The sequence below is a fragment of the Mustelus asterias genome, chromosome 7 (assembly GCF_964213995.1).
Source record: "Mustelus asterias chromosome 7, sMusAst1.hap1.1, whole genome shotgun sequence".
NCBI classification, from domain to species: domain Eukaryota; kingdom Metazoa; phylum Chordata; class Chondrichthyes; order Carcharhiniformes; family Triakidae; genus Mustelus; species Mustelus asterias.
The window spans coordinates 122244665-122260007 of record NC_135807.1 but is presented as its reverse complement, the minus strand read 5'-3'; the positions used below and the strand labels follow the sequence as shown (position 1 = coordinate 122260007).

Below are 15343 nucleotides of genomic sequence, written 5' to 3'. Positions count from 1 at the left end.
GAGAATATAACCATCACCCTTTGACATTTAATTGGCTGAATTCCCCCAATATCAACATTCTGAGGGTTACCATTGACCAGAAACTAAACTGGACTAGCCATATAAATACTGTGGCTACAAGAGCAGGTCAGAGGCTAGGAATCCTGCAGTGAGTAACGCACTTCCTGACTCCCCAAAACCCGTCCACCGTCTATAAGGCACAAGGTGAAATATTCTCCACTTGCCTGGATGAGTAGCTTCAACAACACTCAAGAAGCTCAACACCATTTAGGACAAAACTACCTGCTTGATTGCTTCCCCTTCCACAAACATTCACTCCCAGCACCACTGATGGACCATGGCAGCCATGAGTACCATCTACGACTACAGGAATTCACCAAGTCTCCTTAAGCAGCACCTTCCAAACCCAGGACCACTACCGTCCAGAAGTACAAGGGCAGCAGATAACTGGGAAAACCACCACCTGACGGTTCACCCCCAAGACGCACACCATCCTGACTTGGAAATACATCGCTGTTCCTTCTCTGTCGCTGGTCAAAGCTCTGTGGGTGTATCTACACCGCAGGGATTGCAGTGATTCCAGGAGGCAGCTCACCACCAACTTCTCAAGGGCATATAGGAATGGGCAGTAAATGGGTTTAAAGTTTATTTATTAGTGTCACAAGTAGCTTACATTAACACTGCAATTACGTTACTGCGAAAATCCCCTGCTGGTCTGTCCAACGATGCCCACATCCCACAAATGAATTTTTAAAAAGGTTTTTGTTTCTTTACTGGTCACATTACAATCTGATATTGCCTTGCACCATCAACCCTTTTATCATTTAATTATTCCTGCCGTCCACCCTAACATATCATTTCCCTTTTGTTCCTTCAACTACCAGTTCTACCTTCCCCTCCTTCCCTGTCCTCTGTACTTGCTTACAACCTGGTACATCTGTTTCTCCAGTTCTGACGAAAGGTTATGAACCTGAAACATTAATTCTGTTTCCCTCTCCACAGATGCTGAAAGACCTCGTGAGTATTTTTGGCATTTCCATTTTTATTTCAGCTTTCCAGCATGCACAGTAGCATTCCAGTAGCTTTCCAGCATGCTTTTGTAGCATTTCAGCATTCCATTTTGCTTTCTTAGTTGTTATTCTGAGATGAGTGGTCATGGTCACTGTTGAGTTTATCATTGTAAGAAGTCTCACAATACAACATTAGAGTCCAACAGGTTTATTTGGCAGCACAAGCTTTCGGAGTGTAGCTCCTTCATCAGGTGAGTGAGGACTTGTGTTCACAAACAGGGCATCTACAGACACAAACTCAATTTACAAGATAACAGTTGGAATGCGAGTCTTTACAGGTAATCAAGTCTTAAAAGTACAGACAATGTGAGTGGAGAGAGGGCCAAGCACAAGTTAAAGAGATGTGTATTGTCTCCAGCCAGGACAGTTAGTGAGATTTTGCAAGCCCAGGCAAGTTGTGGGGGTTACAGATAGTGTGACATGAACCCAAGATCCCGGTTGAGGCCGTCCTCATGTGTGCGGAACTTGGCTATCAATTTCTGCTCAGCAATTCTGCGTTGTCGTGTGTCGTGAAGGCCGCCTTGGAGAACGCTTACCCGAAGATCAGAGGCTGAAAGCCCGTGACTGCTGAAGTGTTCCCCGACTGGAAGGGAACACTCCTGCCTGGTGATTGTCGAGTTTATCATTAACTTCTTCTTGACACAGTAGCAATCCTTCCCCTCAAAGCTTTGAGGCAAAGTCAATTAACAATCATAAAACTGAGATTGATAAAATTATTAGACAAGGTTAGTAAGGGTTAGAAAACTAAGGAGGTTAGTTGTGGTTAAGATGCAGAGAATCAGTGATCAAATTAAAAGGCTCAAGGGGCTAACTGGCCTACTCCTGTTCCTATGATGTGCCTCAGTTTCTTGCCTCGATGGTTTGACATCGCTGATTCATAATGTTTCCATTTCTTCTTCCTATATATAAGATTTTGCATTTAATTAAAGTTTATTTATTAATCACAAGTCGGCTTACACTAACACTGCAATGAAGTTACTGTGAAAATCCCCTAGTTGCCACACTCTGGCGCCTGTTCAGGTACACTGAGGTAGAATTTAGCATGGCCAATGCACCTTACCAGCATCTTTCAGACTGTGGGAGGAAACTGGAGCACCCGGAGGAAAGACACGCAGACATGGGGAGAACGTGCAGACTCTTGACGGACAGAGATCCAAGCCGAGAATCGAACCTGGGTCCTTGGTGCTCGGAGGCAGCAGTGCTAATCACTGTGCCACCGTGCCACCCTTGATTGTAGTGAACTTCACCTGTTGTGGGCTGCTCACTGTCTAGGTTCTGCTGTTGTTTTAAGCTGCGGTTGGACTCTATGGCCTCTCCACATTTAATATCAATCTAAATGTGCCAACTAGCTTTGCATTTCTGAATCCAGATTTTTTATGTAGACCAGAAACAATGGTGATCCCAACATTGATTCCCAGCACATTATGCAGCACACCTTACCAGTCTGTCATTCAGGACTCTATTTGGTAATGCATGGTAAATATTTTAATCAATTTCAAGTTTGCTCAGCATGTCCACAGTCTTAGGCTTATGAAGTATCTTCATGTGCAAGTGTTTACTGAAGTTTTTTTTAGAAGATTCCGTATTCAACCATAAGACTTTTCAACATCCACTTGGAATGTCACTTCTCCAGTACTCAGGCAAGACTCCTTCAGCCATTCTGAACCAAGGTGTCTGATACCTGATACCTACCAGACTATTTTCAGATAGGTATGAGACACCTTTTCACCAGGTAATCAATTCCATTATCTTGCTACCTAATGATATAAGATGGTAGTTGCCTTTTTTTTGTCCACAGCGGTTTACAGTGCAGACTGAGGCCATTCAGCCCAATTGTCTCTGTGCTGATTCTTTGCTGGAGCAATCCAAAACTAATTCCACCACCAGGCTATATTCCTGCTGCCCTTAAACTTTCACTATTTTAAGTATCTATCTAATTTCCCCCTTCAAAGGTGCACTGTCTCTGCCTCAGATACTGCCTGTGGCATTGCATCCCGTGTTTCAACAGCCTTTTGTATAAAAAGAATTTTTCCCATTCACACTTTTGGTTAACATTTTAAATTGATTGCCCCTCATCACTGACTCCCCAGGTTTCTCCTGTTTCCATGATCAAAACTCATTAACTTTCTCATTGCATTGGAGGCAGGATCAGAAGTGGCAGGGCTGAAAGATTGGTATCAGAAAGCGGTGTGCTGGTTTGTGGGCGCGTTCCCCCTTCCAACCATCTTGATAAAGGCAGGCTCAAGGGGCAGGGGTTGATGATACCCCAGCCAAAAACGGCAAGTAGTCTGTTAAGGCAACTAAAGGGTTTATATGGGCCAATATTCTGAGGCCAACTGGATTTTTTTCAGTCACTGGCGGGTCCCTGCAGTGGCGGCTGATGTACGGAGGAGGCCTCCCAGCAACAATCACAGAGATCTTCAACATCATTTTACAGCCCTCCCTCCCTCAGACACACTGAGATAGCCAAGGTTCCAGCCAAAGGGTGCTCTGTGGAGGCGCACCCCCTCCAGAATGGGGGTCATGCAGCTAGGACCACTTTCTGTCTTGAAAAATGATAAAGTGTGTCAGAGAGGGCCTCCATCTTCCTCTATTTCCTACCTGCAGTGGCAGTGCCTACCTCCTGTTGGCCCTCCTGCACAGGAGCCTGCTCAATTGGGTGGCGGGAGTGCCCTCTGACCGCTGATTGGACATCTCTATCAAAATTGTGTTGTTTGTCAGGAGCTGGGTTGGGGACCCAGAAATGCCCCCAAATGGGTCCTGACCCCAAAATGAAAGTACAGACCGGAATACTAGCCGTGGTTCAGTTACCTCTGAGTCAGAAGGCCGAAGGATCAAGTCCTGCACCATCTCAGCACAAAAATCAAGGCTGACACTCAGGTGGCAATACCAGGTCCTGAACTGTTGGAGGCACTGCCTTTGGGGTGGAAACATTGAACCCAGGATCTAGTCCACCCTCTATGGTGATGTAAAAGACCGTGTGACACCAGTTCGAAGAAGACCAGGGGGGTTATCCCTGGTGTTGTGACCAATATTTATTCTGTCATCATTACATTGCTGTTTGTGAGAGGTTGATGTGCAAAAATTTCCCACAATACAACCTGTGACTACACTTCTAACTTACTTCATTGGCTGTAAAGCCTTTAGGACGTCTGGTGTACCCCAAAGGTGGTGGCACAATGGTTAGCACTACTGCCTCACAGCGTCAGGGACCCAGATTCGGTTCCTGGCTTGGGTCACTGTCTGTGCGGAGTCTGCACGTTCTCTCTGTGTCTATGTGGGTTTTCTCTGGGTGCTCTGGTTTCCTCCCGCAGTCCGAAAGATGCATTGGCCGTGCTAAATTCTCCCTCAGTGTACATGAACAGGTGCCAGAATGTGGCGACTAGGGGATTTTCACAGTGACTTCATTGCAGAGTTGATGTAAGCCTACTTGTGACTAATTAAACTTTTAACAACGCCAGTCTTCGTAGGAAATGTGGCTGAATTCAGCTTTGATTTAAATCAGGAATTTATTATTTGTGTCCATCTAAACAAAAGGGTGTTTTTGTAAGGTTTAATTTATGTTGGCGGTCTCTTTATGTATGTTTCCTTCTCAGATGCTGGGGGCATTAGGTGGCCCTCCCCCCACCTGGCCAGCAGCGAGTTAACTTGTAAATGAGGGCCGATGTGACTGTGTTTGTTCCTGAACATTTTCACCCTCCGGGAAGAAAACGGCTGCCGCATGGTGTAAATTGCAATGGGTGGAACTGGAGCCGTCGCCTCAATGGCATCTCAAGAAGTTCAGGTATTTATTGGCGCTGGTAAATTCCCCCGACGAGTTTCATCTTCCGCCCCACAGATCCCTGGAGGCCGGGAAGGAGCGCACCCAAAGTAGAATTGTGACTGAGTCCAGGTCTGTTCTGGGATTGTCCTTCAGTTCCTGTGGGGGTCAGCGCCAAGATGCAGTTTACCATCGGTCAGACTGAGAGCGTGAGGGACTCTCTGGGAGCAAACTATGTGGTAAATGTGGCTTCTCGTTTCACAAGATAAAGTCTTTTCCAGTTTCATTTCTCACTTTGATGTTTATTCATTAAAGGCGTCTGCTTGTCTGTGTTTTTCCCCTCCCAGGTTTACGGTATTTATCTAGAGGGATATCTCTTCTGTAAACTCAGGTACAGCCAGCTGCACAGGTGGAATGAAAAGGTAAGGAATTATGAATGTGTCTCTGAAGTAAAGATTTGAGTTAGTTGGTCCCAAAATGCTGGGCAAGATGGTTTTGAAACCCATTCATTTTTCTCTTAAAAATAAATTGGACCTTAATGTCTAACTGGCCTAATGATGGGTATTTGACTTCATTTCATCTACTTGTAAAGATTTAAAGGTAACCCATTTTGTCATAGTCTGACCCCCAGAATTGTGAATTCTAAAGTGCTTTGAAACCATTTTCACACAGATTAAAATCTTAAAGGTGAATAATAATCATATTGTCAAGTGCACAAAGCACATGACCACCCTTTTATTGTTCTTGGTCTTCATAAAACATTTATCCATTTCTCTATTAAATTAGAAAACTTAAGTTTTCAGAGTTAGCCCTGGCTCGTAAGATATAGTCTGTCACCTCGTCCCTTGCGTTTTCTCTGCCATCCAATGTAAGAATTTTTACAAAACTGGTATATAATCAAAGTGCCAATTTACTATAACAACAGGCAAAAGCTTTATTTAATTCATCAATAACAGGAAGCAACAAAATAAGATGAAAACTAATTACTGTGGATGCTGGAATCTGAAACAAAAACAGGAAATGCTGGAAAATTTCAGCAGGTCTGACAGCATCTGTGGAGAGCTCATATTTTGAATCTGGGTGACTCTTCTGGCTGATCCTGATGACAGTCGTTATGCTCTACATGTGCAGAATACCAGCTCCAATATCCATTACCATGGATTTGCTACTCTTGTGTCTTGGCAGATGTTTGTGACACATCCATATCATCTTTCAGAGTGATTGGTACATTCTAATCACACCGTTTTCCTTTCTTTTAAACTGCCTCTAATCGTAGAATCGCTACAGTGCAGAAGGAGGCCATTCACTGAACCGACCACAATCCCACCCAGGTCCTATCCCTGTAACCCCACGTGTTTACCCTGCTAACCCCCCTGATACTAAGGGGTAATTTAGCATGGCCAATCAACCTAACCTGCACACCTTTGGAGTGTGGGAGGAAACCCATACAGTCATGGGAAGAACATGCAAACTCCCCACAGGCAGTCACCTGAGGCCGGAATTATACCCAGGTCCCTGGTGCTATGAGGCAACTGTGCTAACCACTGATGATTAAGAATTATCTTAATTGCGTTTATAAATGTCACATTGATGTCTGAGTTTGAAAACAATTGAATCATCAAGAATATTGCTTTGTACAAAATGGCATTGTTATTTCAGTTCTGTTTCAAATGATAAAACAATTCTAATGTCCTTTACTTCGTCAATTTGTATCAGATCAATTTTAGACTTAATCTGTCCGCTATTAGAAAAAATATTCATATGGTCATGCCTAATCAGATCTTGGCCTAATTGCCACTTTCCTGTCTATTACCCATTGCCCTTGGTTTTCCTATAGTTCAAGAACCTGCTGATCTGAAGCTTGAATATATTCAGTGACCCAATTTCACAACTCGCTGGGCAGAAAACTTGAAAGGATCACAAACCCTCTGGAGAGAAGAAATCTTCCTCTTCTCGCTCTTACATTGGTGATCCATTATTCTGCAGCTGTACCACCTTTATCTGGCATCGACCTTATCAAACTCCCTCAGAATACTGTTTCAGTGTAGTATTGAGGGAATGTTTTCTGAGGTAGATATAATGGGCACCATTTGAAGCAGAGAAGGGGACTTCTCTCCAGTGTTCTGGCCAACATTTATATCTCAATGCACATAACTAGAACAGATTATCTGGTCAATTAACCCTTTGCTGTTTACTGGACCCCACTGCCTCAGAAAAGCAGCCAGCATAATCAAGGACCCCACGCATGCACCCCGGAAATTCTCTCTTCCACTTTCTTTCGTTGAGAAAAAGATACAAAAGTCTGAGATCTTGTACCAACCAACTCAAGAACAGCTCCTTCCCGGCTGCCATCAGACTTTTGAACGGACCTAGCTCATATTAAGTTGATCTTTCTTTACACCCTAGCTATGACTGTTAACATTATTCTGCACCCTCTCCTTTCCTTCTCCTCTATATACTCTGAATGTTATGCTTTGTATAGTGCACAAGAAACAATACTTTTCACTGTATACCAATACGTGACAGTAATAAATCAAATCAAAATTGGCTACTGTTTCCCACATTTCTACAGTAACAGTTTCAAAAGTACTTAGATTCATAGAATGATGCACGCAGAAGTAGGTCATTTGGCCCATTGTGTCTGTGCCCATTCATTGAAAGGGCTATCCAGTTAGTCATCCTCCATGACTCTCAACCTGCAGATTTTTCTCCTTCAAATATTTATCCAATTCTGTAGTGAAAGCTATCATTGAATTTGCTTCCATCAGCCTTTCAGGCGATGTATTCTAGATCATCATAACCTGCTGCATATATTTTAAAAACTCACCTTGTCTCAGTTGTGTCAAATATCTGCCCTCAGGTTATTAACCACTGGAAACTAATTCTCTTTAATTTCTCTAACAAAACTCTCCAGATGTTGAATACCTTTACTTACATTTCCCCCTTGATCTTCTCTATGTAATTGATAGTAAATTGCTTTAGATTGTGCTGAAGTTGTTAAAGGTGCTATAAAATGTATGTTTTGCTCGAATGGTGAAAAAGGCAATAATTATTATTGTGGTGGAGGGGAGGACAAACTAATTTACCATATTTAAAAAAAAAAGGTTTTGCAAGAGAAAAGGCACTTTCGTAGCAAACACTGTAGGAAAGGAGCTGAGTTTAATTTTCCAGAATTGAACCAGCCTCTAAATTGCCATTATTGATATGATAATACCCCTCTGAAAGGAGCAAATATAATGTACTCTTAAAAATAATTACAGTAGGAATGCTGGTTTAAATTGCTACCTTGTTATTCTGAGCTATGGATTAGAATTGTAAACTATTGTGATGCATCAGTGATTAGATTATCAGGTAATGCCATGTAAAAAAAATAAATGAAACATCGTCATACAGGCAAGTGACTGATGATAAAGACTGTTGACAGACTAGTTGTCTGATATCCTGTACAGATTAACTGATTCATGGTGAAAGGTATTAACCTCAGCAGAGTTTCGGTGGATGATTATTAGCTATGTATTTGTTGGATAGTCGTATTTTTGAACTGAGATCGCAGGCAGCATTTTGCACTCTGTGCACAGAATTTGTGAGCCAGTTTGAGAGCATGAATAGGGTCTGAGTGGTTTGTTTATGTCATTATATCAGTCAAGGAATTTTCAGTTACGTGTACGAACTAAGGACAATATTGCACCACTGTTCTGGCAATAAGCAGAGAACGATTTTAATTTAAAATTGCATTTATATAATGCTCATAGTAAAATTCTGTAGTGTAGTAATGTGGTAAATACCCCCTTAACTGCAAATGAATGTTTGCTATAACACACAGAATAGTGATCTGTCTAAGGATGCTTCTTCTCGTTTCTCCACACCACAGTCTTGCACCTCTCCAGTTGATGATGAGAGCCTCTTATTTTCAATTTCAAAGAGCTATATGACTAGGGAAAAGAATACATGAGATGGTTTGCCGTTGGCTTCCTCATGTGTGCTTAAAGAAAACACTATCCTCTTCCTGAAAGATCCTCTGCCAATTGCATCATGGAAGTTCTAACTCCTCCACCATCACCACCGAAAATTTGTTGGCTTTACCACTGGCCACAGCCTGCAGCCCCAAGCTTGGGACCCTTGCCTGGGCCTGAGGTGACTCTCAAAAGGCAGAGACGACTACCCCTGAGGTCTCACATGACCCTGCTACATGACTATAAAGAAGTACTCTTTAATCCTCAACAGTATGCATGGTGGCACAGTGGTTAGCGCTGCTGCCTCACAGTGCCAGAGACCTGGGTTCAATTCCGGCCGCAGGTAACTGTCTGCGTGGAGTTTGCATGTTCTTGTGTGTCTCCTCCAGGTGCTCCTGTTTCCTCCCACACTCCAAAGGTGTACGAGTTAGGTTGATTGGCCATGGGAAATTGCCCCTTAAGTGTCAGGGGGATTAGAATAGAATAGAAACCCTACAGTGCAGAAGGAGGCCATTCGGCCCATCGAGTCTGCACCGACCACAATCCCACCCAGGCCCTACCCCCACATATTTACCTGCTAATCCCTCTTAACCTACGCATCTCAGGACTCTAAGGGGCAATTTTTAACCTGGCCAATCAACCTAACCCGCACATCTTTGGACTGGGTAAATATGTGGGGTAAATATGTGGGGTTACGGGAATTGGGCCCAGGTGGGATAGTTGTTGGTGCAGGCTTGATGGGCTCAATGGCCTCCTTCTGCAGTGTAAGAATTCTATGAATTCAAAGTATCCAGTAATTTGCCGACACTTCTTTGAATTTCTGAATTTGAAAGCCGTCTCACATAACTGATTAGATTTGTGTGCAGCTATCAGTGTGCCAGGAGCATTCCTATATTGTGACAAGAGATGAGTGGCAAGTGCCTGAAATGTTGTTGACTGGGAGTGTTACAGTGATTTAACAAGTGGTAATCCCTTAATTTGCAGACATAAGCCACTTGTATGAGTGGCACACAGTTGTCCTATTGCAATGACATATGTTGGGAATGAGAGTTGCAGATTCTGCTGTTCATTTGTGCAACCAGTAAGAAGTCTCACAACACCAGGTTAAAGTCCAACAGGTTTATTTGGTAGCAAAAGCCACTAGTTTTCGAAGGACTCGCTGCTCCTTCGTCAAGTGAGTGGGATTTCAGTTCACAAACAGGGCATAAAAAGACACAAACTCAATTTACAAAATAATGGTTGGAATGCGAGTCTTTACAGGTAATCAAGTCTTAAAGGTACAGACAATGTGAGTGGAGAGAGGGTTAAGCACAGGTTAAAGAGATGTGTATTGTCTCCAGCCGGGACAGTTAGAGAGATTTTGCAAGTCCCATGCATTTGTGCAATGGCAGACAGTGTATCATGCTGTCATGCCTATTCTTTGAAGATAAAAGGGGGAGTTTGAAAAAAGCAACTAATGTAAACTTTTGAGTACAACAAACTCACTTAAATTTTTCACTTAAAATTTCAGCTTTGGTTTTGCAGTTTAAATATCCCACCAAGTTGAAAGGATGAATTTTTGTTATCGAACATGGGTTTACCGATTGGAATGGCTTCCTTCGTGTGCTATAAGCGTCCAATCCCTCCAAAGGCTTGCCCCTCCCAATCTCCATTACCTTTTGCAGCTCTAGAATCTTCTACGATATCTGCACTCCGTTTCCAGCCTCTTGCGTTTCCCTGATTTTAATTGCTCCACTATTGATGGCCATTAGAGGCTCTAGAATTCCCTCCCTGAATCTCTTTTTCTCTCTCTCTCTCTCCACTCCTACCCCCACCCTGCCCCCAACCGATCTCTCTCTGTTGCCCTCTCTCTTTCTCTTGCTGTTTTTAAAAATATATTGCTTAAAAATCTAGTTCTTTGACTGAGTTTATGGGCATCTGTCCTAGCCTCCCCTTTTTATGACTTGATGTCAAGGTTTGTTTGATAATGCTCCAGTGAAGCAACTTGGGACATTTTACCACAGGTGGTTGTTTGTTGCAGGTAAATCAAAGTTGTGATTAGATGTTGATCCCAAATATGTGTTTAAAAGAGTGAAGTTTGCAGGAAGAGGGAAACCATTTACCATCTCTACTGAGTCATTAAGGGGGATTTTTTGTGTATTATTTGATGATACGACCCAACACAACAACGAGCTTTGTTTTGCAGAGGTGACTGAGGGAGGAAACAAATGAGGCACAAGCATTTTTGTCTTGAATGACTGGATTGTCCCTCATTAAAATGTGAATACTTGTGCACCAGAGGGATTTGTTTAATGTTCGAACATAGACACATACAGATTGTGTAATAAAGATTCCTCAGAATGCAGCACATGAAGAGATCTAAAATGGAAGTGTAATTCTACTGTTGTAAACATTTCAGTTGTCTGAATGCCTGCAACTACTTGCTAGTTGCTATTTAATTTGCTTTTTGATCTTCCTCTTCCCAACACACAAGATGACTTACGAGGCTCAAAATACCTGGTGCACATTCCAGGACTCTGCAATTTCGATGCTGATTTCCAATAATATTTTATTTATGTTAAATGGATCATTCCCTTAGGATTCTGCTGTTATACTTTTCAACGGGTGAAGCCTTGGAAACTGGAGCCAATCCGTTAACAAAAGCCACCAGAAGGCGGATAATTGCAACTGTTCTAATATATCGCTAGAGGTTGAAATGATAAACATAAGGGAACCTTTATATCGAGGAAATACATTTTGTATTTATAGTTTTGGGAAGATCCATGAATGTAGATTGAGTGTTTCTGTGACACTCCCTTTAAGCATACAGCGGAATTTAAACAAAGGCAGCATTGTATTCTTTAATCAGTTTGTTCACTTCCTCCTGAGGGCAATAGTTTATGCTGGAGTATAGTTCCAAGGTTGACGTGACATCTTACCCAAGTGGTTAGTCTTCAATTGAGACAGGCTTGATGGGTCAGCTTGTCATTTGCTGATCTTCGTATGAACATACAGATTAGGAGCAGGAGTGGGCCACTTGGACCCTCGAGTTTGCTGCTCCATTCAATAAGATCATGGCTGATTTGGCTGTAACCACAACCTCACATTCCTGCCTCTCACTCCCTTGTTAATCAAGAATCTATCTAGTTTTGGCTTTAAAATAGTCAAAGATTCTGCTTCCAGTGCCTTCTGGGAAAGAGTTCCAAAGACTCATGACCCTCAAAGAAAATTTCTCCTCCATCGCCATCTTAAGTGAGTGATTCCTTATTTTTAAACAGTGACTCCTAGTTCTAGATTCTCTGACGAGGAAGAAACATCCTCTCCACATCTACCCTGTCAATACCCCTCAGAATCTTAAAGGTTTTGATAAAGTCCCCTTTTACTCTTCTAATGGATACAAATCTAACCTTTCCTCATAAGACAACCCGAACATTTCTGGTATTAGTCTGGTAAACCTTTGAACTAGACAGTGAATGTTAATAGTTCAATGACCGTAGATAGGATCACAGTCTGATCCCATCCTTACTTGATGTCCATGCAGTGTATGTGTTTTCAGCAGGAATCAGTGAATATTGATCAGGAGAATGGAGCCTAACTGATGTCTTGCATTTTCTCTTACCGACACCTCAGTCAGGCTCACTGAGGCCAATTGTAGTACCCTGACTGTTGCTCTAGCTGAGTTGAGGTGATTTAACACAGAACCTATCTTGGATGTATATTTCCATAGATGATGGGGTCTACAGAGAGAAAGAGCAATTATTTTCCCCCAACCTTCTGTCAAAGATTTTCTCTCCACTTCTCTTCTCTTGAAGGCTCTAACTCCACGCCAGACTGCAACGCCGTGGATACTTCACACCCAACCTATCATTATCTATGCCTGAGCTGATGACATGAATGTTATAGAGGGAGGCCTCACAGTCACACCTAATCCTATCCTCCTACATATCCAATAGAGGTGGCAGGATAACTATCAGTTGCAGAGATGTTGTTACATTTTTTTCCCTCCCTTTGTATCAATTGTAGCACTTGGCTGTTGCTGCCATAACTCTGAGTCATAAGGTAGCTTGATGTTCCTGCTAAGTTTTCATATCACCAGAATATCACAGTGCTGATAGCTCAGAGTAGATGATGAGCTGTAAATTGATATGCTCCTGATTTAGCAAATGCTTATTTTAAATTATATTTAATATTCATTTGTTTAATTTGCATATCTAATCCATAAAACTCACTTTTCTAATTGAAGCAAAAATACTTCAGAGTTAAATCTGTCAGACAGATATGGCCTAAATTGTGATGGGTGATTTTTATATTTCTCTCTCTTCAGCTTGAATTCATAACTGCTTGCTTGTTTGCATGTGGAGATGCCGGCGTTGGACTGGGGTAAACACAGTAAGAGTTTTAACAACACCAGGTTAAAGTCCAACAGGTTTATTTGGTAGCAAATGCCATTTGCTACCAAATAAACCTGTTGGACTTTAACCTGGTGTTGTTAAAACTCTTACTGTGTGATGCGCGATATAACTCACGAGGCTAGAGATGCTCGAGGAAATAAAGGCTTTTATTGACTACTACAATAGAGCTACCATATATAATACACGATCCCAGACTGAGGGGTCCCAGACAGAGCAGTGACCTTTATACCTCTCCCAGGAGGCGGAGCCCGACTGGGATGTACCATAATAACTATATTACAGGTAGAACAGCCCAACCCTAACCCCAACAGTAACATATATACAGACTCATAGTACTGGCCAGACCCTGGCTCAGTACTACCTGGTGGGAACCAACGATGGTTCACCACATTCACCCCTCCTTTGAAGACAAAGGCCGGCGGGGTACAAAAAAACACAGAACAATTGGTCATCAGTCTATAAGTTCAGACGGTCTTGGGGACCGCACCGTCGTTGTGACCTCCTCAACACCGGCGATGACACCGGTGTAGGCACCCGCGGTGGCGTTCTCCCCAAGGCGGTGTCCAACGGCTCCTCCAATGTTTCACGGGCCGGTAGACCCCGAGGTGGTGACAATCCGCTGAACTCAGACACGCCTTGAAGTGGCGACCATCTCCTGGACTCAGGCAAGCTGTACACGGGAGTAAAAGGGTTAAGTGATGGTCCAGATGCTGCCCTAGCACGGTGACAGACCGGGACCTTGACGCCATCGAAATTGTCTGCTTGACAGGCTGGATCTGGAGGCCACACCGCTTCACGGCGTCTGGGTGAATAAAGCTCTCCGTGCTCCCGCTGTGAAACAGACAATAAATCGTGCGGTTGTTTACCTGTATGTCCATCATGGACTTGTCGAGTCTGTGAGGCTTTGCCTGGTCCAGGATGATCGACGCCACCGTTGGTTCGTGAGTGCCACTGCAGGCAGCTGAGATGGATGATGGCGACCCCTGCTGGTCATTCGCGTTCGGTGCCGACCAAAATGGCTGCTCCCATAGGTCGCACGTGGGCGATGGCGCCAAAATCAGCGACCCCTGGTGGTCGCGCGTCTCTTGCGACTCCGTCGTCTGGAATGGCCACGTCCTGGCCTCGCACGTGGAAGAAACCCTTGACGATGCCGACGACGAGGAAACCGGCTCCGGGGAGTCACACGCCACACTGCTGTTCCTGGATGAAAATTTGGATCGACATACCTTCGAGTAATGCCCCTTCTTGCCGCAGGCGGAGCACAATACCACTTTAGCGGGACTTCGCTGCCGAGTGTGCTTCACTCCCCCACAGAAGTAACACCGCGGGACGCCTGGAGCTGCTGCCGTCGTCAGGCCCGAGGGTGGGAACGCAATCACGCCGCTTTTCGGTCCCGCTGGATGAAGTGGGGTCTGTGACTGCCCCTGCCACGCTGTCTCCACGTGGTCGTCGGGATATATCGCTAGGCTTTTGGAGGCCGTTTCTAGCGTATCCGCTAGCTCTATAGACTTAGTGAGATCGAGATTACCTTGCTCCAACAGCCGAAGTCGGATATAAGACGATCCAATTCCCGCCACAAACGCATCTCGAGTGAGGTCGTTCATGTTCTGGTCTGCCGACACTGCTTTGCAGTTACAGCCCCTGGCTAGCTGTAGGAGCTCGCACGCATACTGTTCCGTCGTTTCGCCGGGCTGCCATCGTCGAGTGGCTAAGAGATATCGAGCATGCATCTCGTTTGGCGGTTTAATGTAGCGCTTCTTAAGAAGCTCGAGGGCCCCTTTGTAGTCGGTGGCCGCACGGATCGCTAAATATACAGCGTTGCTTACCCTCGCGTGGAGGACCCGGAGTCTGTCGTCGTCTATGGTGACCGCTGCGGAGGCTTCGAGGTAATCCTGAAAACATTTCAACCAGTGGTCGAAGGTGTTGGAGGCGCCCGCCGCACGTGGGTCCAGCGTAAGCCGTTCGGGTTTAAGCATTTGCTCCATGCTCTCTCTATCGTTTTCTTTTTTTTCAACGACGAGAGTTCAATTAGTCGTCAATAAAATTGATGCGCGATATAACTCACGAGGCTAGAGATGCTCGAGGAAATAAAGGCTTTTATTGACTACTACAATAGAGCTACCATATATAATACACGATCCCAGACTGAGGGGTCCCAGACAGAGCAGT

General features: G+C 44.0%; 1 protein-coding gene across 1 annotated transcript in view; it reads left to right on the top strand.

Annotated features, from left to right (window-relative positions):
- The first annotated feature begins 4917 nt into the window (after positions 1 to 4917).
- The window catches only part of LOC144496167 (sorting nexin-31-like), a 110211-nt gene continuing 99785 nt past the window's right edge, over positions 4918 to 15343 (top strand). Inside the window, exons 1-2 of the mRNA XM_078217153.1 lie at positions 4918 to 5069; positions 5178 to 5252. Of these exons, the coding sequence (XP_078073279.1) occupies positions 5010 to 5069; positions 5178 to 5252 (135 nt within the window). The 5' untranslated portion in view covers positions 4918 to 5009. The remainder of the gene's footprint in view (positions 5070 to 5177; positions 5253 to 15343) is intronic.